Source organism: Triticum dicoccoides, chromosome 6B, assembly GCF_002162155.2.
Source record: "Triticum dicoccoides isolate Atlit2015 ecotype Zavitan chromosome 6B, WEW_v2.0, whole genome shotgun sequence".
In the NCBI taxonomy this organism is placed as follows: Eukaryota; Viridiplantae; Streptophyta; class Magnoliopsida; order Poales; family Poaceae; genus Triticum; species Triticum dicoccoides.
Window position 1 is genome coordinate 63,801,000 of NC_041391.1, and position 24,161 is coordinate 63,825,160.

General features: G+C 43.5%; 1 protein-coding gene and 2 long non-coding RNA genes across 5 annotated transcripts; all 3 read left to right on the top strand.

Annotated features, from left to right (window-relative positions):
• The first annotated feature begins 281 nt into the window (after positions 1 to 281).
• LOC119320139 lies at positions 282 to 2,524 on the top strand. 2 transcript variants are annotated; one of them, XR_005154818.1, is made up of 3 exons: positions 282 to 755; positions 909 to 1,201; positions 2,106 to 2,524. It is a non-coding gene; the product is annotated as an uncharacterized LOC119320139 (long non-coding RNA). The 2 variants fall into 2 exon arrangements; XR_005154817.1 differs by having other exon boundaries at positions 283 to 755; positions 2,103 to 2,524.
• A 5,666-nt stretch (positions 2,525 to 8,190) lies between these two features.
• Positions 8,191 to 8,902, top strand: LOC119322003. 2 transcript variants are annotated; one of them, XR_005155335.1, is made up of 3 exons: positions 8,191 to 8,437; positions 8,546 to 8,629; positions 8,712 to 8,902. It is a non-coding gene; the product is annotated as an uncharacterized LOC119322003 (long non-coding RNA). The 2 variants fall into 2 exon arrangements; XR_005155334.1 differs by having other exon boundaries at positions 8,191 to 8,390.
• Positions 8,903 to 14,352: 5,450 nt separating this feature from the next.
• Positions 14,353 to 17,657, top strand: LOC119326190 (fructan 1-exohydrolase-like). The gene is made up of 7 exons (XM_037599889.1): positions 14,353 to 14,611; positions 15,309 to 15,317; positions 15,404 to 16,284; positions 16,396 to 16,554; positions 16,776 to 17,017; positions 17,108 to 17,201; positions 17,289 to 17,657. Exons 1-7 carry the CDS (start codon positions 14,353 to 14,355, stop codon positions 17,493 to 17,495), a joined length of 1,851 nt encoding a protein of 616 aa, XP_037455786.1. The 3' UTR covers positions 17,496 to 17,657.
• Positions 17,658 to 24,161: the final 6,504 nt, after the last annotated feature.

Genomic DNA, 24,161 nt, shown 5'->3' on the forward strand with positions numbered 1-24,161 from the left:
GGAAGAATGAATCTATAATCTATAATACCTAAATAGTTTATCCCCACTACCCTATTTCTCTCAACATGCAAGCCATCCAACTCAGCAGCTTTGCCACATCAGCAATAACTCCTATTTATCTTCACATCAACATTTTTTTTCAACAAGTTGTGTTGTCTTTTGTTTCAGGGGTAACAAAATCATGTTGGTAGCCGAAGCGAGCCTCTTTGGCTTCCGTAAGTGATGGGGCTGCGTAATAACCGATAAAGAGAAGCCCAAGAGAAGCCCACCGATGGATCTCTTCTTATCCCTTCCTCTTCCTGGCAGCAGAACAGGCGTTGCCACCAATTCACCACCCACACACCATCGATGCCCTGCACCGACTGCTCCGGCGTTCTTCCATGCGGGCGAGCAGAGGCACCCCATGGCGCCACCTCCTCCTCTCCTTCTCCTGCCGCGTGAAGACCTCGACAGAGTGACCTCCATCGCGTCATCGATCTGGCCGCCGCCTTACCTGCGGCTCGATCTGATCTGCGAGAGATGGCGAGGGGTGGGGGCGGCGGAGTAAGGGGAGAGGGAGAGGGAGATCCGGTGTAGGACTACCACGCTGTTGACTTGCGGCACCCAACCCCGACCACCTCGGCGACTATGCCTCCTGAAGGACGACCTCCGCCACCTCCCTGCTGCTAAGAAGCGACGAGCCCGCTTCTTGTGCCCCCGCGGAAATTCCCCTTCAGATAGTGGAGCGGCATCGCTCCCATAGTCTTCAGCATCAGGTTGGTGTCTGCACCTTTGCTCCAAAATTGTGTATGCCGGCCAGTTCACGCAAGTTAATCTGACGTTCCCTCTTGCATTATATTGATCTTAAAAGCACATGTGTTGTATCATAATTATAGAATTACTGATCCATACCATTATAATTATTTCAGATTCGTCACAGATCCGTTCCCTTTTTCATGAAGTTGGCTGGGGCTTTGGCCACATGACAACTTTCATCTGTAATATAGAAGATATAAATCAGTGAAGTTTATGTCATACCACTCATGTTTCGGCACTGTACGAACAAACTTTGAGAACTATATTGCCATCCCAACAGATGAAGACATGGATTACATATTAAAAGTGCATCAATGTTCTGTCGTTCAACACCATGTGTGGGTATATCATTGACAACCAATGGTTTTTTTATGCCTGAAAAATACTTCATTGCTGCAATATGATGGTAAGATATGTTCTGATTTCCTCTAACGAAACTTCATAATTCAAACATGGTTTTATTTTTGCAGCATTGTAGAGTTCTTTTGAGCGTATGGGATTCCAAATTATATTCTGATTTTTCATTCACAATGCTTTCTTCATTCTCATTATCTTGACCTTCATGGTAATAATTGCAACCTAAATCTAGAAAATAATCACCGGTTATGCATGGTTCAGTATTTGTGCATCACCAGTTGTAAAGGGTTCAGTATATGAATTTGTTGAAGTTTGTTGCTATATTCATATGTACATTTCAATCAAATGTACATGATTTCATTTTTGTTGGTGGTGTAGACTCATTGGATTATTCCATTTTTTGTCAATTTGATTGTGGGAATGACCCAAAATTTGCCAAATGAGTAGTGGAGTGGGTGCTCAAATCTTCATCTTCCGGCTGCTTTAAAATGATTTGGCATCTGCAAGTAATGTTCCCTTCTTATTGAGTAACGAGGGGCAAAATCTTCATGAAATACTGTAGAGAACTAAGCCATTACCAATCTAGGTGCAATCAACTTTGTGACCATGTTTATTACTCTCACTTACAATTTTGTTGCCTTTTACTTGGTCTGGCAAGGGATCTTTTACGTACCATCTCATGGTAGTATTTTTTTCTTCTAATTGTATAATTCATCTACGCTGAGAATACATGCAAAAAAAATAAAGTGGTTTGTGTTCTTGCCCTGTTCTGCTACTTGATGCATCTATCTTTTTTCCTCCCATGTCATGACGTCATCTGATCAATCTTTTGGAATAGTAATATTTATTGATTTTTATTCTTTTGTTGATCTATTCGTCAAAAAATAATATATGTTGCCATTTTCTATAACTATGAGCTTCCTTATTGACATCTATTGTTACTAATCCAGCAGGGCTCCTGATTCCATGGCGTGCCTTAGTCTTTTGGCGTGCATATTTAAAGTTGAGGGATCTTTTATTCCATTTCAATTTTCTCTGGAAATCTTCTGCCGGCTCAAGTGCTCATGTCAAAGAATATAGTTGTATTTTCCTTGGATTATTCATTTGCCTTGCAATGTTGAAGGAGAAAAGGCAACCGAATTATTCGAGGGATAGAGATTGTTAACGAATAGATCAACTAACTATTTGCCATAGAAATTGCTATTTGGAGACCTAGTGCATTTGGAAAGTATGTAACGACCAAGTCTTTGATAATGTACTTCCAAACTTTGGTTGGTGCAGGATTCCCGTTGTTAGCAGTAGCACCTACACATAGAACTGTACTGGAGAGTGAAAAGTAAATTTCTCTTTCACCTTTAACTCATAACGTTATTCCGTGTGACTGAAAGAGTAATCTGATCATTAAAATTATAATTTTACATGGTCGTCAATGTTTATTTTTTGACCATACATTCCCGCCGCAACGCCCGAGGAATTGTCTAGTTATGAAAATTGCTTACCCCTAAAAGAAATAAAAAATGCATTATACCAAAAATGAATTCAATTTAAAGTTTTATAAGAAATAAAAAAATGAAGTTTCCTAAGAAAATGGAATCTAAAAGAAGAAAGAAAATTAAAGAATAAGATTAATTATATCAATTACAAAAAATCTCGTCTTATTGTCTTAACACAAAATGAAATAGTGCCACGCCATTACAAGTGCAAAACACCACGGCGTGCCGAAATATAGGAGAAAACCTAACAACCAAAAAATTAACTAGGCCAAAATAGTTAGAGCCAGAAATATTAGCGCAAGCAAGAAAACAAAAACATTAACTAAAACTAAAACAAACGTTTATTCCAAGATAGAGTAAATTAATGGCTTTGGTACTAAGAAGAAATGAAATGAAGAAACAAATTTGTGAGTAAATAATGCTAAATTTGCACATATATTTCAAAGAACTTGTACTATTATACAATGTTCAAGAACAATTATATAGTCGTGTAACTTTCAAACAACAACATAATTTTACACATAGGTTGCATAGAAATTGCATTGTATATCCATGATCATTAGACACCACCGTCATGAGATGCAAATTATTTTTGACATGTCTAATGACAATAGTTTGTAGATTAATTGTCATTAGATACCTAAACAATATTCTGCATTCTTTACTCAAATTATTGTAACCTTTAGACTATTGTCATTAGACAGTGATGATAAAACTTGCATACAAATTATAGAGAACTTGCATTGTTTCAAGATACCCAAGACAATCATATAGTAATATTGTAACCTTCAGACTACATGATCTGCACACATATGGTAAAACAATTGCATGTATAAAATCCATATTATATTCAGTGTTCAAACAATATGATGATGTTGAGAATTAATCTTTTTTGGTACTTCAAAAAATAAACTGCATGTAGACACACGTATGGTAAAACCAAATTTAATAGTGTCACACGATTGCAACATCAAATTGATGCCACATGCACAAATATAAGGAGAAAATCAAACGATAACAAAATCAACCAAAAAAATTAGCGCATAAAATATTTTTTGTTATTAATAAACAAAGATATATACAAAAAAATAACATATGTTATTCTAAGGTAGAATGAGTTGAGGCTATTGGTGTTACCTGAAAAGAAGAAAGAATTTTTTTACAAAAACATGTGTTATTCTAGGGTGGAACGAATTAAGAGCTTTAGTATTACCCTAAAAGAAGAAGAAAATAAATGAAAAAGGACACACACATATGTTATTATGAGGTAGAATGAATTCAGGGCATGATATTACCCTAAATAAGAAATAAAATAAAAAGGTACAAAAGCTAAGAAGCACATTTTTCCTAAGGACGAATGAATTATGGGAGTGGTTTAACCTTTAGAAGCCAACAAAAAAATCCAAAAGGAAATTAATATTATACAACTGTGCCTATCTTCCGGCCATGAATGAATTAAAATATATTGAAAACTTGCACATGGACTACATAAAACTAGCACTCTTTCGTATTGTGCAAAGCATGTGTAAACTAGTGCAACTTTAGTAATATTTTATTATCTATATTTCAAGGAAAATTAACTTTGTACAAAGAAATTAATTAGTCCCACATGATTGAGCATCAAACCTTGGACACATGCACAAGTATAGGAAAATATCAAACAACCGAAAAGAGTAAGAAAAAAAAAGGAAACTAAAAAACATCAGCACAAGCAGAAAAATCAATTTTGTTCACGTTGGCCACTTTATTTATCAACAAAGAAATATATATTTTAAAAAATAGATGAAGTTCACTTTGAGTTCCTAACACAAAATACCACATTCATAAATACCGGAGAAAATCCGTTGATTAATAAAATAAGAATATTGACGATTGGACCCATCAAAACTAAATTACATACATGCACCAACACATGAATGCACGGGGAGCTCCTTTCATTTTGAGAAGAGCACTGGGAGCTCCTAATTGGCGCTTCAGGCACTAGTTTGCCCGCTAGCGTGAATGCCTGCTAGAACTCGGTCGCAGTCAGATCATTCGTCTTGATTTCTTTCCTGATTGGTCGTTCGTTCATCTGTTGACCAGCGGTCAGTGACCGTTAGGCTCATTGACTATTCAAAAAATTAAACATGTTCAAGAATTTGAAAAAAAGTTCAAGAATTTGCAAAAGAAGGTCATGAATTTGGGAAGGTTCACGGGAAAAAAAGTTCACAAGTTTGAAAAAAGTTCATCAATTTTGGGGAAAAGTTCACCAGTTTTGAAAAATCCATCAATTTTGAAAAAATTCATCGTATCTGAAAAAAATCATCTAATTAATAAAAAGATCTCCGATTTTGAAAAAAAATCACGAATAAAAGAAAAAACAGCGCATTTAAGAAAAGAAAAAAGTACAAGAACAAGAAAGAGAAAAAGAAAAAACCGAACCAAAGAACAAACTAAAAGGAAGAAACGAAGTAACCGTGCAATACAAAAGGGGGTGAGATGTTCCGGTGGTTGCTACACTTCCTTCAAATGATCAAGTCCTGTGTTTGATCCCGTTACGTGCCTAATTTTTGCAGGTTAAAATCGGTAGAAAAAATAAATATATGAGCCGGCCCAGTTCACAGGATCCGTGAGCGCCCGTTTTCTAAATGCACTATATCGGATGCCTGAAGTGCCAAATAGGGTTTGCCGAATGCACGTCACGTGCATCTGGCGCTAAAGAATCCAGCAGGCCCTTGTACGTTGACTGTGCACCGGCCGAACCCTTTACATGTGCTGCTTCAGCCAGAGGAAAAAATTGGACTGACGCAAACTAAAAAAATCAGGCACCTGACCATATTAAGAAAACCGCAGAAAAATATGGCACCTGACCCTATATCTCTAGAAAAAAACTAATTGGGCGTGGGGTGCAGCCCACTTCTAATCCTAGCTGGACCTAACACTCAGCCCAATAATACACAATGATGAACAAGAGAAAAAAAGAGAATGTCTCAAAAAAAAAAGAGAGAAAAAAGGAGAAGCAGTGCGACCGTGCGGTTGCGCGAGAGCTCTCCTGTTCGGCGCCTGTTGCGCCCGAACCGCTCCCTGGCGCACGCTACAGCGCCCTGTTGGGCCGGCCCGTGAAAGCAGTGTCGAACAAACCTGTAGCACAAAAAGACCCGCAAAAAAGATGCCATTACCAGGAATCGAACTCGCGCTATTCAAGCAGAGTCTCAGACCCGCTAACCACTAGAGAAACTGGACACTTTTGAGCAACATGAAGCACCCACCCTATAAGAGTAAGTGTGTTCGAGCTATTTATTGCATAATACCCTCTATTATAACACTTAATTTTTTAAATTATTTAGAAAAAATCGTGAATTTGAAAGGGTTCGTCGATTTCGAAAATATCATCATTTTTTCAGAAAAGTTCACAAACTTTAAAAAAGGTTCATCGATTTTCAAAAACAGTTCACCGGGATTAAAAAAAGTTCATCAAATTTGAAGAAAAGTTCATATTTTTTTAAAAAAAGTTCACAGAGTTTGGAAAAAGTTCATCAAATTTCTAGAAAAGTTTATCGAGTTTGAAAAAAGTTCACCAATTTTTCAAAAAGTTCATCGAGTTTAGAAAAGTTCACAGAGTTTGAAAAAAGTTCATAAAATTTCAAGAAAAGTTCATCGAATTTGAAAAAGTTCACCAATTTTTTAAAAAGTTCATCGAGTTTAGAAAAAGTTCATCAAAATTGAAGAAAAGTTCATCAAACTTGAAAATGTCATCGAATTTGAAAAAAGTTCAGCAATTTTGAAAAAGGATTATCGAATTTATTAAGAAGCTTATCGATATTTAAGAAAAAAATCATCGAACAAGGAAGAAAAAAAGGTAAAAAAAATAAAAGTAGAAAGACGAATAGAAGGAAAAGATGCAAGCAGTCACCTAACGAATGGTGGCGGGATGGCTAGTGCGTCCTGGTTCTACCCAGGAGGTCGCCTGTTCGACTGTCAGCTCAGCCGCATTTTTTGTTCCCGCTGGGAAACAGCAAAAACAGAAGGAAAATGCGCCGAATAGGGTTTGCCCCTGCGCGAGTGCTCTGACGAGAAAGAACAGAACCCTACCCTGCCTGGGCTGCCGCCGCACGCTCCGCGGCCGACCCATTATTCGTTCGCCATGCCCAGTCGGCAAGCCCCGGGCGACCGAGGGCAGTCCAGGTCTCGAGAAGAGGAGCAACCCCGGCGCCGGCGGCCGGCTTCCAGTCCAATTCCGCCACATCAGCTCGCACGCAAAGCAAAGGTATCCCTGCTGCTCATCTCAATCCCGCTAGCAAATGCCACTGTTTGATATCTCGATTGAAATTCAATGTTGTTTCCTTCACTTAGTCTTGTAATAAATTCTACAGTCTTGTAAAATGTTGAAACCGATTCAGTAATTTCTGTTTTTATGTAATTTTACAGGAAGGCGAAATGAATAAGAGAAACAAGACAATGATATTCTGTTTTTCAAGTTCAGACCGCGGGAGCCACGGGAACAGGTCCTTTAATAACTCAAACAATTGATAAACTTCCTCGTATTATGTCTATTGAAGATGTGCTGATTTGCATTTCAAATCATTGCAGGCTTACCTTCTTCTACTATTGAAGATGTACACATGGGAAGCTCAGATCAATAAATCATTTGATTTGGTACCATCTTTTATATTATTTATGCAATATATCATTTTTGATATGTGTTAATTTATGAGTTGAACCATCATTGAACAAATACTGCCATCGAATATTGTGTTTCAGATCTGGTTAGTTATGCAACATAATTTGACTTTTGTATGCCTTAAAGTTGGGTTTTTAGGTGTTTTTTGACCATTAGTTTCTCGCCTGGGGCGTCAGCCAATCCTGGCTCCGCCACTGGCGCTAAGTCCAGCTGACCGGGCACTGTATGCCCCGTGCCGCCCACACGCACCGCAGCCGCCTCGGTGCTCATTCTCCGCCATGGCATTTCCTCCATCTCCTCTCTAAACTGGGGGGCCGCCTCTTTCAGCAAGCCCAACAAACTAATCAAACTAATCCATGATATGTGGTATGTGGTTCTCTCATGATTGAGCGGCCACTGCTTCGGTATAGTTCTTCCATTCTTCAATGAAACATTACATTGAATTTCTATGGCATTGTAGTTAATTTCTGTGATTGAGATAGTTACTACCAAAGGTGTTGTTCTTTTCGTCAAGTTGTAGATTTGGCTATTTATTTATGTTATTTTATAATTTGTATTTGGTGTTTGCAAATAGTTGATGTGTTACATTTTTTCCAGGAAACACATGATGTGGATTTTTGACCTCTTCAATCACTGTCCAACATATGTGTTAGTATATGAAAAGTTAACTTTATTTTTCATAAGTCCATGCATTTGTGGAAGTTCCTATCATCTTATTGTAAAAATAGACGGGCGCTGCAACGCGCGTCATCAATGATCTAGTATCTAGAAAAAGAAAGAAGGCGCAGCCCACTTCTAATCCTAGCGGGACCTGAGACTCAGCCCAATAATACACAGTGAACAAGAAAAAAAAAAGGAGAAGCAGTGCGACCGTGCGGCTGCGCCTGCGCGAGTACTACGAGAGAGAAAAGAACCCTATCCTACCTGGGCTGCCGCCTGCCTGCCGCTGCACGCTCGCCGCCGGCCGCCGTGCCCTGCCGCGGCGACCCATTATTCATTCATTCGCCATGCCCAGCCGGCCAGCCCCGTGCGGCAGAGGGCAGTCCAGTCCAATTCCGCCACAGCAGCTCGCACGCAAAGCAAAGGTGTCCCTGCTGCTCATCTCAATCCCGCTAGCAAATGCCACTGTTTGGTAACTTGGTTGAAATTCAATGTTGTTTCCTTCCCTTATTCTTGTAATTCTGCAGTTCTGTAAATGTTGAAACCGAATTAGCATTTTTGTTTCTGTGTAATTTTACAGGAAGGCGAAATGAATAAGAGAAACAAGACAATGATTTTCTGTTTTTGAAGTTCAGACCTCGGGAGCCACGGCCCACGGGAACAGGTCCTTTAACTCAAACAATTGATAACGTTCCTCGGATTATATCTATTGAAGATGTGCTGATTTGCATTTCAAATCATTGCAGACTTACCTTCTTCTACTATTGAAGATGTAGATCAGATCAATAAATCATTTGATTTGGTACTATCTTTTGTATTATTTATGCTATATATCATTTTTGATATGTGTTAATTTATGAGTTGAACCATCATTGAACAAATACTGCCATCGAATATTGTGTTTCGGATCTGGTTAGTTATGCAACATAGTTTGACTTTTGTATGCCTTAAAGTTGGGTTTTTAGGTTTTTTTGACCATTAGTTTCTCGCCTGGGACGTCAGCCAATCCTGGCTCCTCCACTGGCGCTAAGTCCAGCTAGTAGGAGAATCAATTCACTCTCTCTATTGATGATTATGTGTTACATACATGGTATTTATACACAGGGCATTGCCCGAGTCATGAGGCACGCAGGCCCTCGATCCTATACATGTGGGCATGCATAACAACCCATTACAACACAACTCAACACCCCCCCTCAGCCGGAACGCCATTGGCATGGACGTTGAGGCTGGACCGGAACTCGTGGAACACCGGAGATGGCAAGCCTTTTGTGAACAAATCAGCAAATTGGGAGCTCGAGGGGACGTGCAAGACCCGGACATCACCGAAGGCGACGCGATCACGTACAAAATGAAGGTCTATCTCGATGTGTTTGGTACGTTGATGCTGAACCGGATTGCACGCAAGGTAGGACGCGCTGATGTTGTCACAATAAACGATGGTGGCTCGCTGTGGTGGACACTTGAGTTCATGGAGGAGTTGGCGTAACCAGCAGGACTCGGCAATGCAGTTGGCAACACCACGATACTCGGCCTCCGCGCTTGAGCGAGAGACAGTGGCCTGTCGTTTGGAGGACCAAGAAATGAGGTTGGAACCAAGGAAGACACAGAAACCAGACGTGGATTTCCTCGTGTCAGGGCAACCGGCCCAATCGGCATCCGTGTATGCAATAAGGTCCTTGGAGGATGACTTGTAGAATTGTAAGCCATAGTGGGAAGTGCCTTGGAGGTATCTCAAAATGCGTTTGACGAGCTGCATATGCGTGTCACGAGGTTCATGCATGAAGAGACACACTTGTTGGACGGCATAAGAAATGTCCGGCCGTGTCAAGGTGAGATACTGAAGGGCACCTGCAAGACTACGATAGTAGGTGGGGTTGGAGAGGAGCTGACCATGAGAGAGGGACAGCTTGGAGCTCGTGTCAATGGGAGTAGAGACGGGCTTGCAATGTAACATGTTGGCACGCTCAAGAACCTCCAAGGTATACTGTTGCTGACTGAGAAACAGCCCCGAGGAGGTGGTGGTGACGTTGATGCCGAGGAAATGGTGGAGGGGGCCCATGTCGGTCATGGCAAACTCAGATTTGAGAGCCGAGATAATGTGGTGGAGTGTTTGTGGAGAGCTGGCGGTGAGAATGATATCGTCGACATACACAAGCAAGTAGGCGATGGAGGTGCCATGATGGAGGATGAATAAGGAGGTGTCACTCTTGGAGCCATGAAAACCAAGAGAAAGAAGGAATGCCCGAAAACGAAGAAACCACGTGCGAGGGGCTTGCTTGAGGCCATAGAGGGACTTGTTGAGGCGACAAACATGATCCGGACGGGTGGTGTCGACAAAACCAGCGGGTTGGGAGCAGTATACGAGCTCGTGGAGATCACCATGAAGAAATGCGTTCTTGACGTCCATTTGGTGGATGGGCCAAGAGTGAGATGTGGCAATGCTCAACACCACACGAATGGTAGCCGGCTTGACCACCGGGCTGAACGTCTCGTCGTAGTCAACACCCTCTCGTTGTGTGAAACCTCGCAGCACCCATCGAGCTTTGTACCTGGCTAAAGAGCCGTCCACGTTGAATTTGTGACGGTAGATCCACTTCCCCGTGACCACATTAACACCTGCAGGCTTAGGCACCAAAGACCACGTAGAGTTATTCATTAAAGCAGTGTATTCATCGAGCATAGCTTGTCGCCAATTTGGATTCTTAAGGGCAGATTTGTAAGTGGGTGGTATAGGGGAGATGGTAGGGGAGGTGGTGTCGGCTAGGAAAAGGCGACGAGGCATGCAGAATCCAGATTTGGCACGAATGGACATTTTGTGTGCATTGTGAGGTGGTGCAACGGGTAAGGCGCGAGGCGGTACGTGCGGTGGCGTAGTGCATGGGGGCGGCGATCCCGAGGAAGATGTGGTGGGGCTGGTGGCAGGCTGATCCGATCGACAGGGCTCGCGGAGCGAGGAGGATCCGGGCGCAGTGGGACTGGCAGGCGCGGCAGAGGCTGGCGATGATTGGGTGGGGGGGGATGCGTTATCCGCGGTGGTGGTGGACCCGCGCGAGCGGCCTGTGGGAAGAGGGCGCGTGGAGGGGCCAGGGGACGCGGGCGCGTCGCGACGCGCGCGCACGGGCGTGCATGGGGTGGTGGGGTCCGGCGAATCGGGCGGATTTGTTACGTGATCCGAGGAGGCTGCGGCAGCCAGGGAGGGGGTAGGTAGGATACGGCGTGCGGGATTTTCTGTGGACGTGCTGGCGTGTGGCGTGGTGTATGGGAATGTGGTTTCGTCAAAAATGACATGGCGAGAGACTATGACACGGCGCGATTCCAGATCAAAGCACCTATAACCTTTATGCTCGAGGGGATATCCTAAGAAAATGCAGCGGACGAAGCGAGGGGAGAGCTTGTGGGCCATGGTGGAGGATGTATTAGGGAAGCATAGGCAGCCGAAGACCCGTAGGTGGTCGTAGGTGGGGTGGGAGTCGTGAAGGAGGAAATATGGAGTAACACCGGCAATGACTTGGGAGGGGCGTCGGTTGAGCAAGTATGTAGCGGTGTGAAGTGCTTCTACCCAAAAGGGTGGGGTGAGATTTGCTTGAAAAATGAGTGTACGCACGATGTCATTGGTGGTACGAAGGAGGCGTTCGGCCTTGCCATTTTGAGGCGACGTGTGTGGGCAGGAGAAACGATAAGTGACGCCGTGGAGGGAGAAAAACGATCGGAGGGAGTTGTTGATGAATTCACCCCCGTTATCACATTGCATGGCCTTAATCATGACGTTGTATTGTGTGCGCACAAAAGAGAAGAAGCGTTGGAGAGTGGTGGACGTGTCTGATTTGTTGCGTAGAGGGAAAGACCAGGAGTAGTGCGTATAGTCATCCAACACAATGAGATAGTATTGATAACCAGAAAAACTTACAACCGGCAAGGTCCACAAATCACAGTGTATGAGATCAAATGGTGCATACGACTTGCTAAAAGAAGAGGGAAAGGGAAGGCCAGCCTGCCGGCCGAGCTGACAAGCAGCACAAGGCTGATGAGCCGCATTATTACAATCTGGAAGAACTGTTTGGGCTAATGTAGATAGGGTATGAGCACCGGGGTGGCCGAGCCGGCGATGCCACAAGTCTGATGATGCCGTGGCAAGAAGGGCGGACGCCGAAGAAGCTTTATTTCCAACAAAGGGGTAGAGGTCGCCGTTGCTAATGGAGATCATGAGGACCCGCCGCGTTCGAAGATCCTTCACAAGAAAGCCACAAGGGTAAAACTCAACTGAACAAGAATTTTCTTTAGTGAACTTGCGAACGGAGATGAGGCTAGTGACTACGTGTGGGGAAACAAGAACGTTGGTGAGGCAGAAGTCGTGTGGGGGTAGGGCGACGGAGCCGGTGGCCGTGACTGGTATGTGCTGGCCATTGCCGACAAGAATGCTGGATGGAACATGCTTTAAGGAAGAACTAGACGAGGTAAGGGTACCTGGGTTGCCGGTGATGTGGGAGGAAGCGCCGTTGTCGAGGTACCAGTCCGTCGAGGGAGGTTGGGGCAGGCCGCCGTTGCTGTAGGTGGCGTTCAACATGGCGAGGTGCTCCCATGATGGTGGCGGTGGAGGGTAGTATGGGGAGGACGGTGAAGGCGCCGAGTGGTACATCGGGTAGGCATGGGCATGGGAGCCGGGGCGGGGGCCGAGGACACCGGCGGAGTTGGGCGGCACCCATCCAGGTCGATGCAGAGGGAGCGCCATCCCGTACGGAGCGAAGTAGCCTGTGAACGGAGCGGGCTGCGACGGCAGGCTGCGTCCACCAGAGTCGTGGCGGCCTCGTCCGCGTCCACGACCACGCCCGCAGCCACGGTCGGCACCGTCGCCGCGGTCACCACGGCCACGGGTCTGTTGCGGAGGCGGAGGTGGGGCCTGAGAGCGATCGGAGCCGCGGTCACCAGAGCGGTCGCCGCGATCAGCCTGAGAGCGAGCGCCAGATCCGGAAGCGTCGCCCGATCCAGGAGCGCCAGGGAGAGCGAACGCCGAAGCGCTCTCCTCAGCGGCACGCTGAGCCTGGGACTCCTCCGCCAGGATGACGCGGGAGAGGACGGTGTCGAAGGGCATGGTGGAGGCCTGATCGCCGAGGACGACGCGGATGGTGTCGAGGCGCTTGTCGAGGCCGTGGAGGAATTGGGTGGTAAGATCCACCTCCTTGACGGCGTGATCAATGTCGGTCGAGGCCGTCGGTGAGGAGCTTCAGGCGACGGGCGTACTCGGTGACGGAGAGATCGCCCTGTTTCAGATTGCGGTACTGGCGATTGAGCACCATGAAGCGCGCAGCCCGATTGGCGAGGAAGAAGGCCTGGATCTTGGTCCAGAGGGCGTACGTGGTGGTGGCGCCGACTACGTGATCGATGAGGGGATCGGCGAGGGTGGCGTAGATCCAGAGCACCACATGGGCATCCAGCTCCAGGTATTGGGCGTCGGCGTTGGGTGGAGGAGGGTGTTCGATGAGGAAAGTGACGCCATAGCGGACAAGGACTAGCAGGAAGGAGGATTTCCACTTATGATAGTTGTGGTCGGCCGGATTGAGCAGAAACTTGATATGGTTTGTGATGTGATCAAAGAAGATCGGGTGGCGCGGAGCTGGTGGTGGCGGCGCAGGGTTGGAGGAGGAGAAGAGGGGGGCGAACTGAGAGGGTCCGGTGCTACCAGAGGCGCCGGAGAAGAGGAACGGGGAGGTGCCGGGGGAGGTTGCAGGAGCAGTCGCCGTGGAGGAGAGCGAGCTCGGCGAGGACGCGGTGTCGGTGGTGGCGGGGGAGGAGCCGGGCGCAACCATGGCGACGAAGAGGGGGGACCTGGTAACTGATACCAAGTAGGAGAATCAATTCACTCTCTCTATTGATGATTATGTGTTACATATATGGTATTTATACACAGGGCATTGCCCGAGTCATGAGGCACGCAGGCCCTCGATCCTATACACGTGGGCATGCATAACAACCCATTACAACACAACTCAACACAGCTGACCGGGCACTGTATGCCCCCGTGCCGCCCACACGCACCGCAGCCGCCTCGGTGCTCATTCTCTGCCATGGCATTTCCTTCATCTCCTCTCTAAACTGGGGCGCCGCCTCTTTCAGCAAGCCCAACAAACACCTTGAGCCCACGTCGGCACCGTTACCGCTGCCCTCCTCCTCCTGGAGCCTCTTCCTCTGCAGCAGCAAAGAGGGAGATTCCTCCTCTGTCCAGACTGTCCACACTCTCCGGAGGCCCCTCCAGAAAGTTCTATCTGAAAGAGACTCTTGAGTGTCACCTAACTAAACAGTTCCTTAAACGCCGCCGCCTTCACATGTCACAACACACCCCATAAATCTTTGATCTCTTCTCCTCGCTCTCTCATTCCTTCTGTTGCCATGGCGCTACCTTGGGCCTTCGTCCTCCTCCCTGCCCTCTTCTTCCTCTCCTCCTCTGTATCCAACCTCTTCTTCTCCAACAGCAGCAGCAATGGGAGTGGAGGGAGATGCTCCAGCTGTCCGGTGTCTCCAGACGTCTCCTTCTGTCCACTGTCTCCAGAGGTCTCCCCCTGTGCACAGTCTCCAGAGGTCCCCTATATTGTCAGCACGAGCTACAGGACTGCCTACCACTTCCAGCCTCCCAGGAACTGGATCAATGGTATGTTCATGTGATCATGTCTCTGGTTTGGTTTCCTCTCTATTTATTTCCTGTAGGCTTCATTCATCTCTGCTTTCTGGATCATCTGTTGGTGTATGCCACTCTGCTTTCGTGTGCTTTTTCTTGTTCTTGGTCCATGAGAAATCATGTGACCTCATTGTGTAGTGGCTTGCCCACGTGGAGAAGCCAAGTTGAACACACTACTCAATCTTAATTTTGTGTGCCAGTATTAAATAATATGATTGTTAAAGTACATAATATTTTTGGCAGTATTATCATTACAGAACTGCCGTTTTTGTGTCAAAAATGAATAGAGACGATGGAAAAGTTTGGTGGCCAGCACATTGCTTGTGCAAATCTCTTGCTGAATGCTGCTGTTAGACTTTGAATAATACTGCCATAAGATGATGGTAGCCATAGATTCTTGCGCAAAATAAAATAGAAGTATTCGTTACAGAAATAGTGCTATGTACCTTCTCGCTAAGATTTATGCCACTTCCATATTTTCCATATTTGCTCCACCGTCAGTGTTACTTTTGGCCAGACCAAATTCAGTCAGGCAAAGTATGACGCTTTTCCCTTCCATAACTGGCCACATGGATCATTCTATATCTGTTGCATGAAACTGACATTCTCTCACTTTTTTCCAAATATCCGATGGATTGGCGATACTTGGAAATTTACGACGACACGGAAGATCCATGTGGTATGAATATCTCAAGGCACAAACACCTCTAAACAAAAAGGAGTTGCAGTATTCTACAGCTTATACTTCCTTTATAAATATTTCAGGACTAATGTACTACAAAGGCATCTACCATAATTTCTACCAGTATAACCCCCACTGCGCCCTCTGGTGTTGGGGTGACATAACTTGGGGCCATTCGGTTTCGACAGACCTTGTCAACTGGATCCAGCTTGAACCCGTGATAGAACCGGATAACCCTAGTGACATTGACGGCTGCTGGACCGGTTCAGCCACAATTCTATCTGGTGGTCAACCGGTCATCTTATACACCGGTGGCAGGAGAGACAAGCGTCAGGTCCAAAACCTTGTGCTTCCCAAGAACCCGTCTGACCCGTACCTGAGAGAATGGACCAAAATTGGCAATAACCCAGTGATCCAACCGGTAGTACCGGGTTTGAACAGAAGCCAATTCAGGGATCCGACGACCGGTTGGATCGGACCAGATGGAATGTGGAGAATAGCAGTTGGTGCCGAGCTGAAAGGCTACACTGCTGCACTTTTGTACAAGAGTGAAGACTTTTTGAGTTGGACAATAGTTGATCACCCACTGTATTCACAGAACTACTCATCCAATATGCGGAAGTGCAATATGTGGGAGTGCCTGGATTTCTTTGCGGTGTTGCCAGGCAATAACAGTGGACTGGACATGTCCGCAGCAATCTTAAGAGGCACCAAGCATGCTCTCAAAATGAGTGTGGATTACTTTGATAAGTACTTGATTGGGGTTTATGATCTCAAACGTGATGCCTTTCTGCCAGATACTATCGTAGATGACTGTCGGCTGTGGCTGAGGATCGATTATGGCCATTTCTATGCTTCAAAGTCATTCTTTGACTCGAAAAAGGGCAGGAGGATCATATGGGGTTGGTCTCAGGAGGCAGATTGTCGTTCAGATGATGTTGCAAAAGGTTGGGCAGGAATCCATGTAAGCAAATCCGCCCCTAATTGGCTGTGCTTCATATCATATTGGAATAATGATTTAATTGATTTAGCAAATCAATGTAACATATTTAAGCTCAGTTTTTATTATGTTTAGACAATCCCCAGGACGATTTGGCTAGACAGCAATGGCAAGCAGTTGCTGCAATGGCCAGTTGATGAGATTGAGTCCCTTCGAACAAATGAAATCAACCATCAAGGACTTGAGCTCAACAAGGGAGATATGTTTGAGATCAATGGAGTTGACACTTTTCAGGTAGTTTCCTTTTCACAGACAGGCTTACTTGGTCTTCAGGAGAATTTATGTTATTTCGAGAGGCGTCATGCCAGTAAGAACTGTAGGGCCTTCTGATAATTGCTAATTATTTGTATAGTGCATTTTTCAGGAGAAGGATAGGTATATATTCTGAAGCTTTGGTGTGTCGTGTATTTTTAAGAGCAACTGTAGCTAATCAGGCACAAGTTTTCTTGAAACAGGCTGATGTGGAGATATATTTTGAGCTGACGTCCATCAATGCCGCCGAAACTTTTAATTCTTCCTGGCTTTTCGACCCTGAGGAGCATTGCTGTGAAGCCGGTGCATCGGTTCATGGTGGTATAGGGCCATTTGGACTTGTTATTCTGGCCTCCAACAACATGGATGAGCACACTGTCGTGCACTTCAGAGTCTACAAGTCACAGCAAAAGTACATGATACTCATGTGCTCTGATCTAAGAAGGTCAGTGCTTATGTTTTTTCCCTTAATTTTGCCTAGTCTTCTCCATAGAAGTCCGAAAACTAAATTGATTTTTTTCTTTTCTTTGCACAGGTCTTCCATCAGACCATCACCGTACACACCAGCCTATGGAGGCTTCTTTGAACTTGATCTTGCAAAAGAGAGGCAGATATCTCTCAGAACTCTGGTAAGCTAAGGAGGCTCTGCTATTTCTCCTTTTATTCACTTCCTATATGTCAGAGTTGAAAATGGATGGATGGATGCTGCCTTGCAGATTGATCGGTCGGCGGTGGAGAGCTTCGGTGGTGGTGGTAGGGTTTGCATCACGTCCAGAGTTTATCCAGCGGTGCTCGCCGGTGTCGGCAAGGCCCACATGTATGCCTTCAACAATGGAAGTGCCACGATCAGGGTGCCACAGCTCAGCGCATGGACCATGAGGAAGGCAGAAGTGAACGTGGAGAAGGGTTGGAGTGCTATTTAAAAAAGAGAAGCAATTTGATTTTCTCGATTCTTTTATCATTCATGAGCACTGCCTGGCAGAAATAAGGACACTCAACAGGAAAAAATAGCCTATCATTTCTTTGATTTCTAGAACTCATATATTGTACTCCCTCCATATCAAAAACCGTCTTAAATTTTGATACATAGGGAGTAATAAACGTCTTAAATTTTAATACATAGAGAGTAGTTAGGCCTTCCACTATGTGGGCTAAAAGCGGTGCCAAAACCAGTTTTTCCTCATTTGGCACCGATGCCTTCCATAGCCCAGCCGGTGCCATAAAAATATTCGAGGGAGCCGGAGCAAGTAGCTGCTCCAGTGCCCACTTCAAACACTACAATAAAATATACTAAAGTATAACTGCCATCTATACAGGAGCATTCCTACCCAACCACCACCGAGCAACATCATTCAATCCATACCAAACAACATTCAATTTACAGCAAACCAGAGCACTCAAATTTCCAGATGACCGTTGACCGTTGCATTGCAGTAGAAAAATCTGCCCGTTTGGAGAATATGTCTATAAAATGTACAGAACAAGCTCATAGAAGCACAAGAAGATCTTGGAAAAACTCTTGCTGAGACCATGTATGCTTGCGTTATATTGCATAACATGATCATTGCAGATGAGAGGCACACCTACAAGTGCTATGACAAATATGGCTGTGACTATGAATTGCTACAAGGTGCTCAAATACCATATCTTGAAACTGAACAAGGACCATTTGATGGGTTTGATCTGGTTCTTGAGACAGATGCTGCCATTCGGGGTCGATCCACACATCGTCGTCTCAAGGCTGATTTGGTTGAGAATATTTGGCAAAAGTTTGGAGGAAATGGACATTAGCATTTATAAGTTCTACATGTATTCATCTTATTAATTTCTACCCCTTTCTACTTTAGTTTTCCAGTCGAGCATCTCCTTTGTAATTGTGTAATTTAGTTTACAAATTGTGGAATGAGAACATTTATTATTATTTCTTGCTGCTAAATTTTATTATTTCTTGCTGCTAAATGCAATGTTGAACACTACCTTCAATTTTTAAGAACAGGAAACTAGCATCACTGACATTATTAACTAGTACTCCCTCCGTTCCTAAATATTTGTCTTTCTAGAAATTTCAACAAATGATTACATACGAAGCAAAATGAGTGAATCTACACTCTAAAATATGTCTATATACATTCGTATGTTGTAGTCATTTGAAATGTCTAGAAAGACAAATATTTAGGAACGGAGGGAGTACTACACTACATGCAAGTATAGCACGTCCTAATAGACAGAGCTTCATAGGCCGAATATTACAATGTCTTAACTGAATCCAGTAAAACATTTTTGTTTGCTTCATAGGCTGAACATCACGCATCAGAGGCAGCGCAGTAGTAGAAAGTAGTAGATGCAGCGCAGTAGCCGCCCGTCCAGCAGTCCGGGCAGCGCTAGCCGCAACATACTGCTGGCCCGCCTCCGCCTCCTGCTTCCTCCTCCTCGTCCATGGAGCTCGTCCCCCGCCGCACATCACCTCCACTAGCCGCGGCGCCTCGGAGAACCTCGACAGATTCCTCCTCTCGTGCCTCCGCTCTGCCCGGACCTTGGAACACCTTGCCTGGAGTAGGAGATGCGTGTCGATTTGGCCTAGATCTACGCCGGATCAAGACGAGGAGGTGACGATGGAGATGGATCTGGTCGGAGGAGAAAGGGGATTTTTTTTCTGGACAGAGGCGGACGAGAGGAACTCGCGCGAAGGATCGAGGAGAGGTTGGCTTGCTCAATATTTTTATGGACGTGTGGGGCCCGCTTTTCTACGGGCTGCAAACGCACAATGTGAGGCCGGTGCCAAATTTTTTTGTAAGGGCATCGATGCCCAGTCTACTATATTTAGTGCACCGGGCACTGGGCACATAGTGGAAGGCCTTACTACTCCCTCTGTAGGCTGGTGGGACCAAGAGAGCCCCTCTTTGGCCTGGCCGATCATGACGGCGACAATCCCCCGTAGGCGTTGCGCTCCCTTAGGAGGCACTATCGATGTCCCCTCCCCCTCGATCCAAGGTGAAAATCTACAATCCCATTCAGATTCATCGGTGGTGTCGTGACCTTCCTATGGGAGTCGTCTAGCATGGGGGGGGGGGTCCGTGTGAGTGGTGCTATGTGTGAAAGGTGCGGGCTTTGTTTGAGAGGCGGCTTTGGTGTCGAGCCGGTGAGTTCTGGTCTACTATACTCTATTTGGTGCTTGCTCGTGGGCGTCCTCCGATTATGTGCTAGTTCGCCAGCCTCAATTCTATGTGGGATCCCCTCCCCGACATCAATGTTGTGGCGATTTGTCAAGTCCCTGAGCCTTCCTTGTGGCTGCAGCAGTTGCTCCGGATGCTTGTCGTTCTCCCTGAGCTCTCTGTTCCTTTGGTTTCAATATGTTTGCAGCTTATCCTCTTTTGGCGTGGTCATCGGCGGGCAGCAACATTGTAGTTGTTGAGGTCTGCCCGCGCGGCGGGGCGGTCACGTGCAGTTGTTCTGCCTTGGTAACCTAAGACAACACATTTCCTGGGTTTAGAATGAAAGGTTCCTTCCCCCAACGGGTGTGGTGTCCTTGAATCCCTGGCGAGGGGGTAGGGTCCCTCTTTAGCTACGGAGAAAGAGGTTGTGGGATTTCCGCGGTTCTTAACGCATGCGTCAGTGGTAGCGTTATTTAGGCAGTCGAATGCTCCTTTTGTGGTGCATTTGTTTTCTGCTTCGGTGACCAAGTGTAAAGGGCCACCCCTTCTTCAATCGACTTTTCATTACTTTCGGTTTGAGTGCTTGCCGAGTGGGTTGTGTTGTAAGTTGTTTTACTAGCATCCTTGTATCCACCGAAACGGATAACCCGAGTGACATAGACGGACAACCCGTGATAGAAATGATGATTTTTGAGATATTTCAGGACTAATGTACTACAAAAGGCATCTACTGGAATTCCTAACAGTATAACCCCCACTGCGCCCTCTGGTGTTGGGGTGACATAGCTTTGGGCCATTCGATTTCGATAGACCTTGTCAACTGGATCCAGCTTGAACCCGTGATAGAACCAGATAACCCTAGTGACATAGATGGCCGCTGGACCGGTTCAGCCACAATTCTGTTTGATGGTCAACTAGTCATCTTATACACCGGTGACAACAGAGACAAGTGTCAGTTTCAAAACCTTGTGCTTCCCAACAACCCGTATGACCCGTACCTGAGAGAATGGACCTAACGGCAATAACCCACTGATTGGATCGGACCGGATGGACTGTGGAGAGTAGTTGTTGGTGCTCAGCTGAAAAGCTACATTGCTGCACTTTTGTACAAGAATAAAAACTTTCTGAGTTGGACAAGAGTTGATCACCCACTGTATTCACATAATTCATCCTATATGTGGGAGTGCTCAGATTTCTTTGCCGTATTACCGGGCAATAATCAGTGGACTCGACCTGTCTGCGGCAATCCCAAGAGAGCACCAAGCATGCCCTAAAATAGTAAACAAAAATAAAATGGAAAAGGAAAAATAAAAAAATGAGAGAGAAATGAAACTGAGTGGCGAAATGAAAATACCTGTTATAGGGCCAACCCACTTGGGGTTTCCTTCAGGGGACGCTGGCTTTTGTATCACTATAACTGAGACATAGCGGGCGTGCCTATGTCTTAAATGTGTCTAGAAAATTGTTTCCAATGTTTACGAAGAATTTATAAAAAAAGTATACAAAAATGTACAATGTGTATGGAAGAAAGTAGACATAAAAAAGCAGAAGTTTAAAAAATGTTAATCATGTATTAGGAAAATGTTAAACGTGTATATAGAAATGTTCATGATGTATACAAATAATGTATAACGTGTATGAACAAAGTAGACATCCAAAAATATTTGTTTAAGAAAATGTTAATCTTGTATATAAAAAATGTGAAGTGTGTATATGAAATGTTAAACATGTATTAAAAATGCCTCAGATGCATAAGGAAAATGTACAATGTCTATGAAAATATTATAGAAAAAATATATTTCAAGATGAAAAATGTATAAATAAACATTTTATATTTATACCAAAAATAAACATGGGTATTCTCTTGGCTAGGCATCGTTCTTACCGGGCTTTGCAAAGCCCGAGCCCAGCCCGGCCTGAATCACATGAAGTACGCCCTTTTTAAATCCAAACAATCATTTTTGGTATATTTAAAGAATATATTATACCTATATTTTTAATAAAATAATGATTTATGCCTATAAGGGCTATCTTTGAGCCTTTCGGTGGAAAAGCTGGGTCCGAGAGTCTAGCCCGGATGTTGGGCTTTTGGGTTGGCCTGTCCATGACCGAGTCTAACAAAATACAATATACGATGTATATGAGAACAATAAACAACAAAATATTTATTTGGAAGAATGTCAAATCATGTATTGAAAAATGTTAAATAGAGTTAAAAATGTTCTTAACATGCACAAAAAATTTAGAATGTGTAAGAAAATTATCGACATGTGTTCAAAAAACAAGAAGGAAAAGTAAACAAAATAAAGAAAAGGAAGAAAACAAAAGAAAAGGAAACAAGAATACCGGAGGAAAAACAGTGCAAAAATGAAAATGAAACAAATAAACCAAAAACCAAGGAAAAACAAAGAATGCCATAGAAAAACAAATTAAAAATGAGAAAAATAAATAAAAACCAATAAATAAACAAAAGAGCGGTGAAATACTAAAGAAAAGCAAAGTTAAAATGAAGGACAAAAACTAAAGAAAACCAGTGAAAAATAGAAAGAACTACATAAAAAACAAAAGATAATGAAAAAAAGAAAGAAAAAACCCAACAAAGCCTATAGCGAGCAAGTCCTATGCGAAATGAGTCAGTCCGTTCACGCTATGCCTGAAGCGAGAGCAGCTTCCATCTCACGTGAAGCAAGATATAGCTCTGGTGACACGTTGTTGCACTCGTCTATTTGACGGAAAATCTTTTAGCAGCCAAAGGTATCTGTCTGGCCATGTAAAGCTCAGCTACACCGCAATTGGTATGTGTCGGTTGTACTGATATGTAATACGGCTTGCCTATCTACGTCACCAGCCCGATTTCATGCCTTTGTTTGCTCGCATATCTGCTACGCCCGGTCGCTAGTTTTCTTTTCTGTTTTTTGTTTCTTTTAAAATTATTTTCTTCATAATTACTGTTTCTTCCGTGTTTTTTCTTTGTTTATTCGTTTAATTTTGTTCTTCGGTTTTCTTAGTTTCTTTCATGGGGTTTCTCCATTTTTCTTTGGTTTGTTATATTTGTTTCCCTCTTTTTTTAACACATGTCTACATTATCATATACATTGTACATTTTTTGAAGTATCGTAGGAATTTTTTATGTATGTTTAATTTTTTAAATACATTATTAACACTTTTCAAATAAATTTTTTGATGTCTAATTTCTTTCATACAGGTCGCACATTTTTTGTACACATATTAAAATTTGTTTATAGTTATTTCACATCATTAACATATTTTTATAAAAAACATAGTTTGATTTTTCTTAATACATGTTCATAAAATTTTAAATATATGTTAGAACATATTTTAAATGATAAAAAAAATTCTGAACTACGCAAACTTTTTTACATTGTACAAACATCTTTTTGAAAGTATCCCAAACAAAAAAAATCGTATTTGTTAACAATTTTTTAATGTAAGAGTCGGTTTTTATGAATTACGTGAACATTTTTTAACAATGTATAAAAATTTTATGTGCACATGATTAACATTTTTTGTACACATAATTAACATTTCTACCTTTTTATCCACATTGTGCTTTTTGCTTATACATCAAAAGCATTTTTGTATCCATGTTTAACATTTTCAAATGTAAGATTTACAATTTTTCTAAATTTATGTAATTTTTAGAATTTATATTAAAAATATTTCAAAATATAAACAAAGTAAATAATTAAGCAGAAAAACGATAAAAAACTTGAATAATGAAGGAAAGGAAAAAAAATTAGAAGGTAACATGATGTTAGCAGGCAGGCCGCGTCTACCACAATACGTGATCCCCTGCATGGGAGGTTATGCACAATAATTAAGCAGAAAAGAAAAGATCTATGGAAACCGGTGAAATACAGAAGAAAAGTGATGTTATAACAAAGGAAAAAGAAAAAACCAAAGAAAATTGGTGAAAAAAAAGATCGAACCAAATAAAAAACAAAAAAAGAAACAAAAAAAAACCAAGAAAACCTATAGCAAGCGATTCCTAGGCTAAATAGTCGGTCCGTTCATGCTACGCCTGAAGTGAGAGCAGCTTCCATCTAGCATGAAGTGAGATATAGCTCTAGTTACATATATCTACGCTCGCCTATTTGATGGAAAAGTTTTAGCAACCAGAAGTATCTGTCTGGCCATGTAAAGCTCAGCTACACCGCAAATTTCTATGTATTGCTTGTACTTGATATATAATAGGGCTCGCCTATCTACGTTACCGGCCCATGTTCGCGCGTTTGTTCACTCGCACATCCGCTTCGGCCGGTCGCTAGTTTTCTTTTTTTGAATGTTTTTGTGTTCAGTTTTATTTGTTTCTTTCACCATTTTTTTTTGCTTTCCTAGGTTTTCCTTTTATTTTTTTCTTTCGCTTTCTTTGTTTCTTTCATGGGTTTTCTCCAATTTTCTCTGGTTTTTCGATTT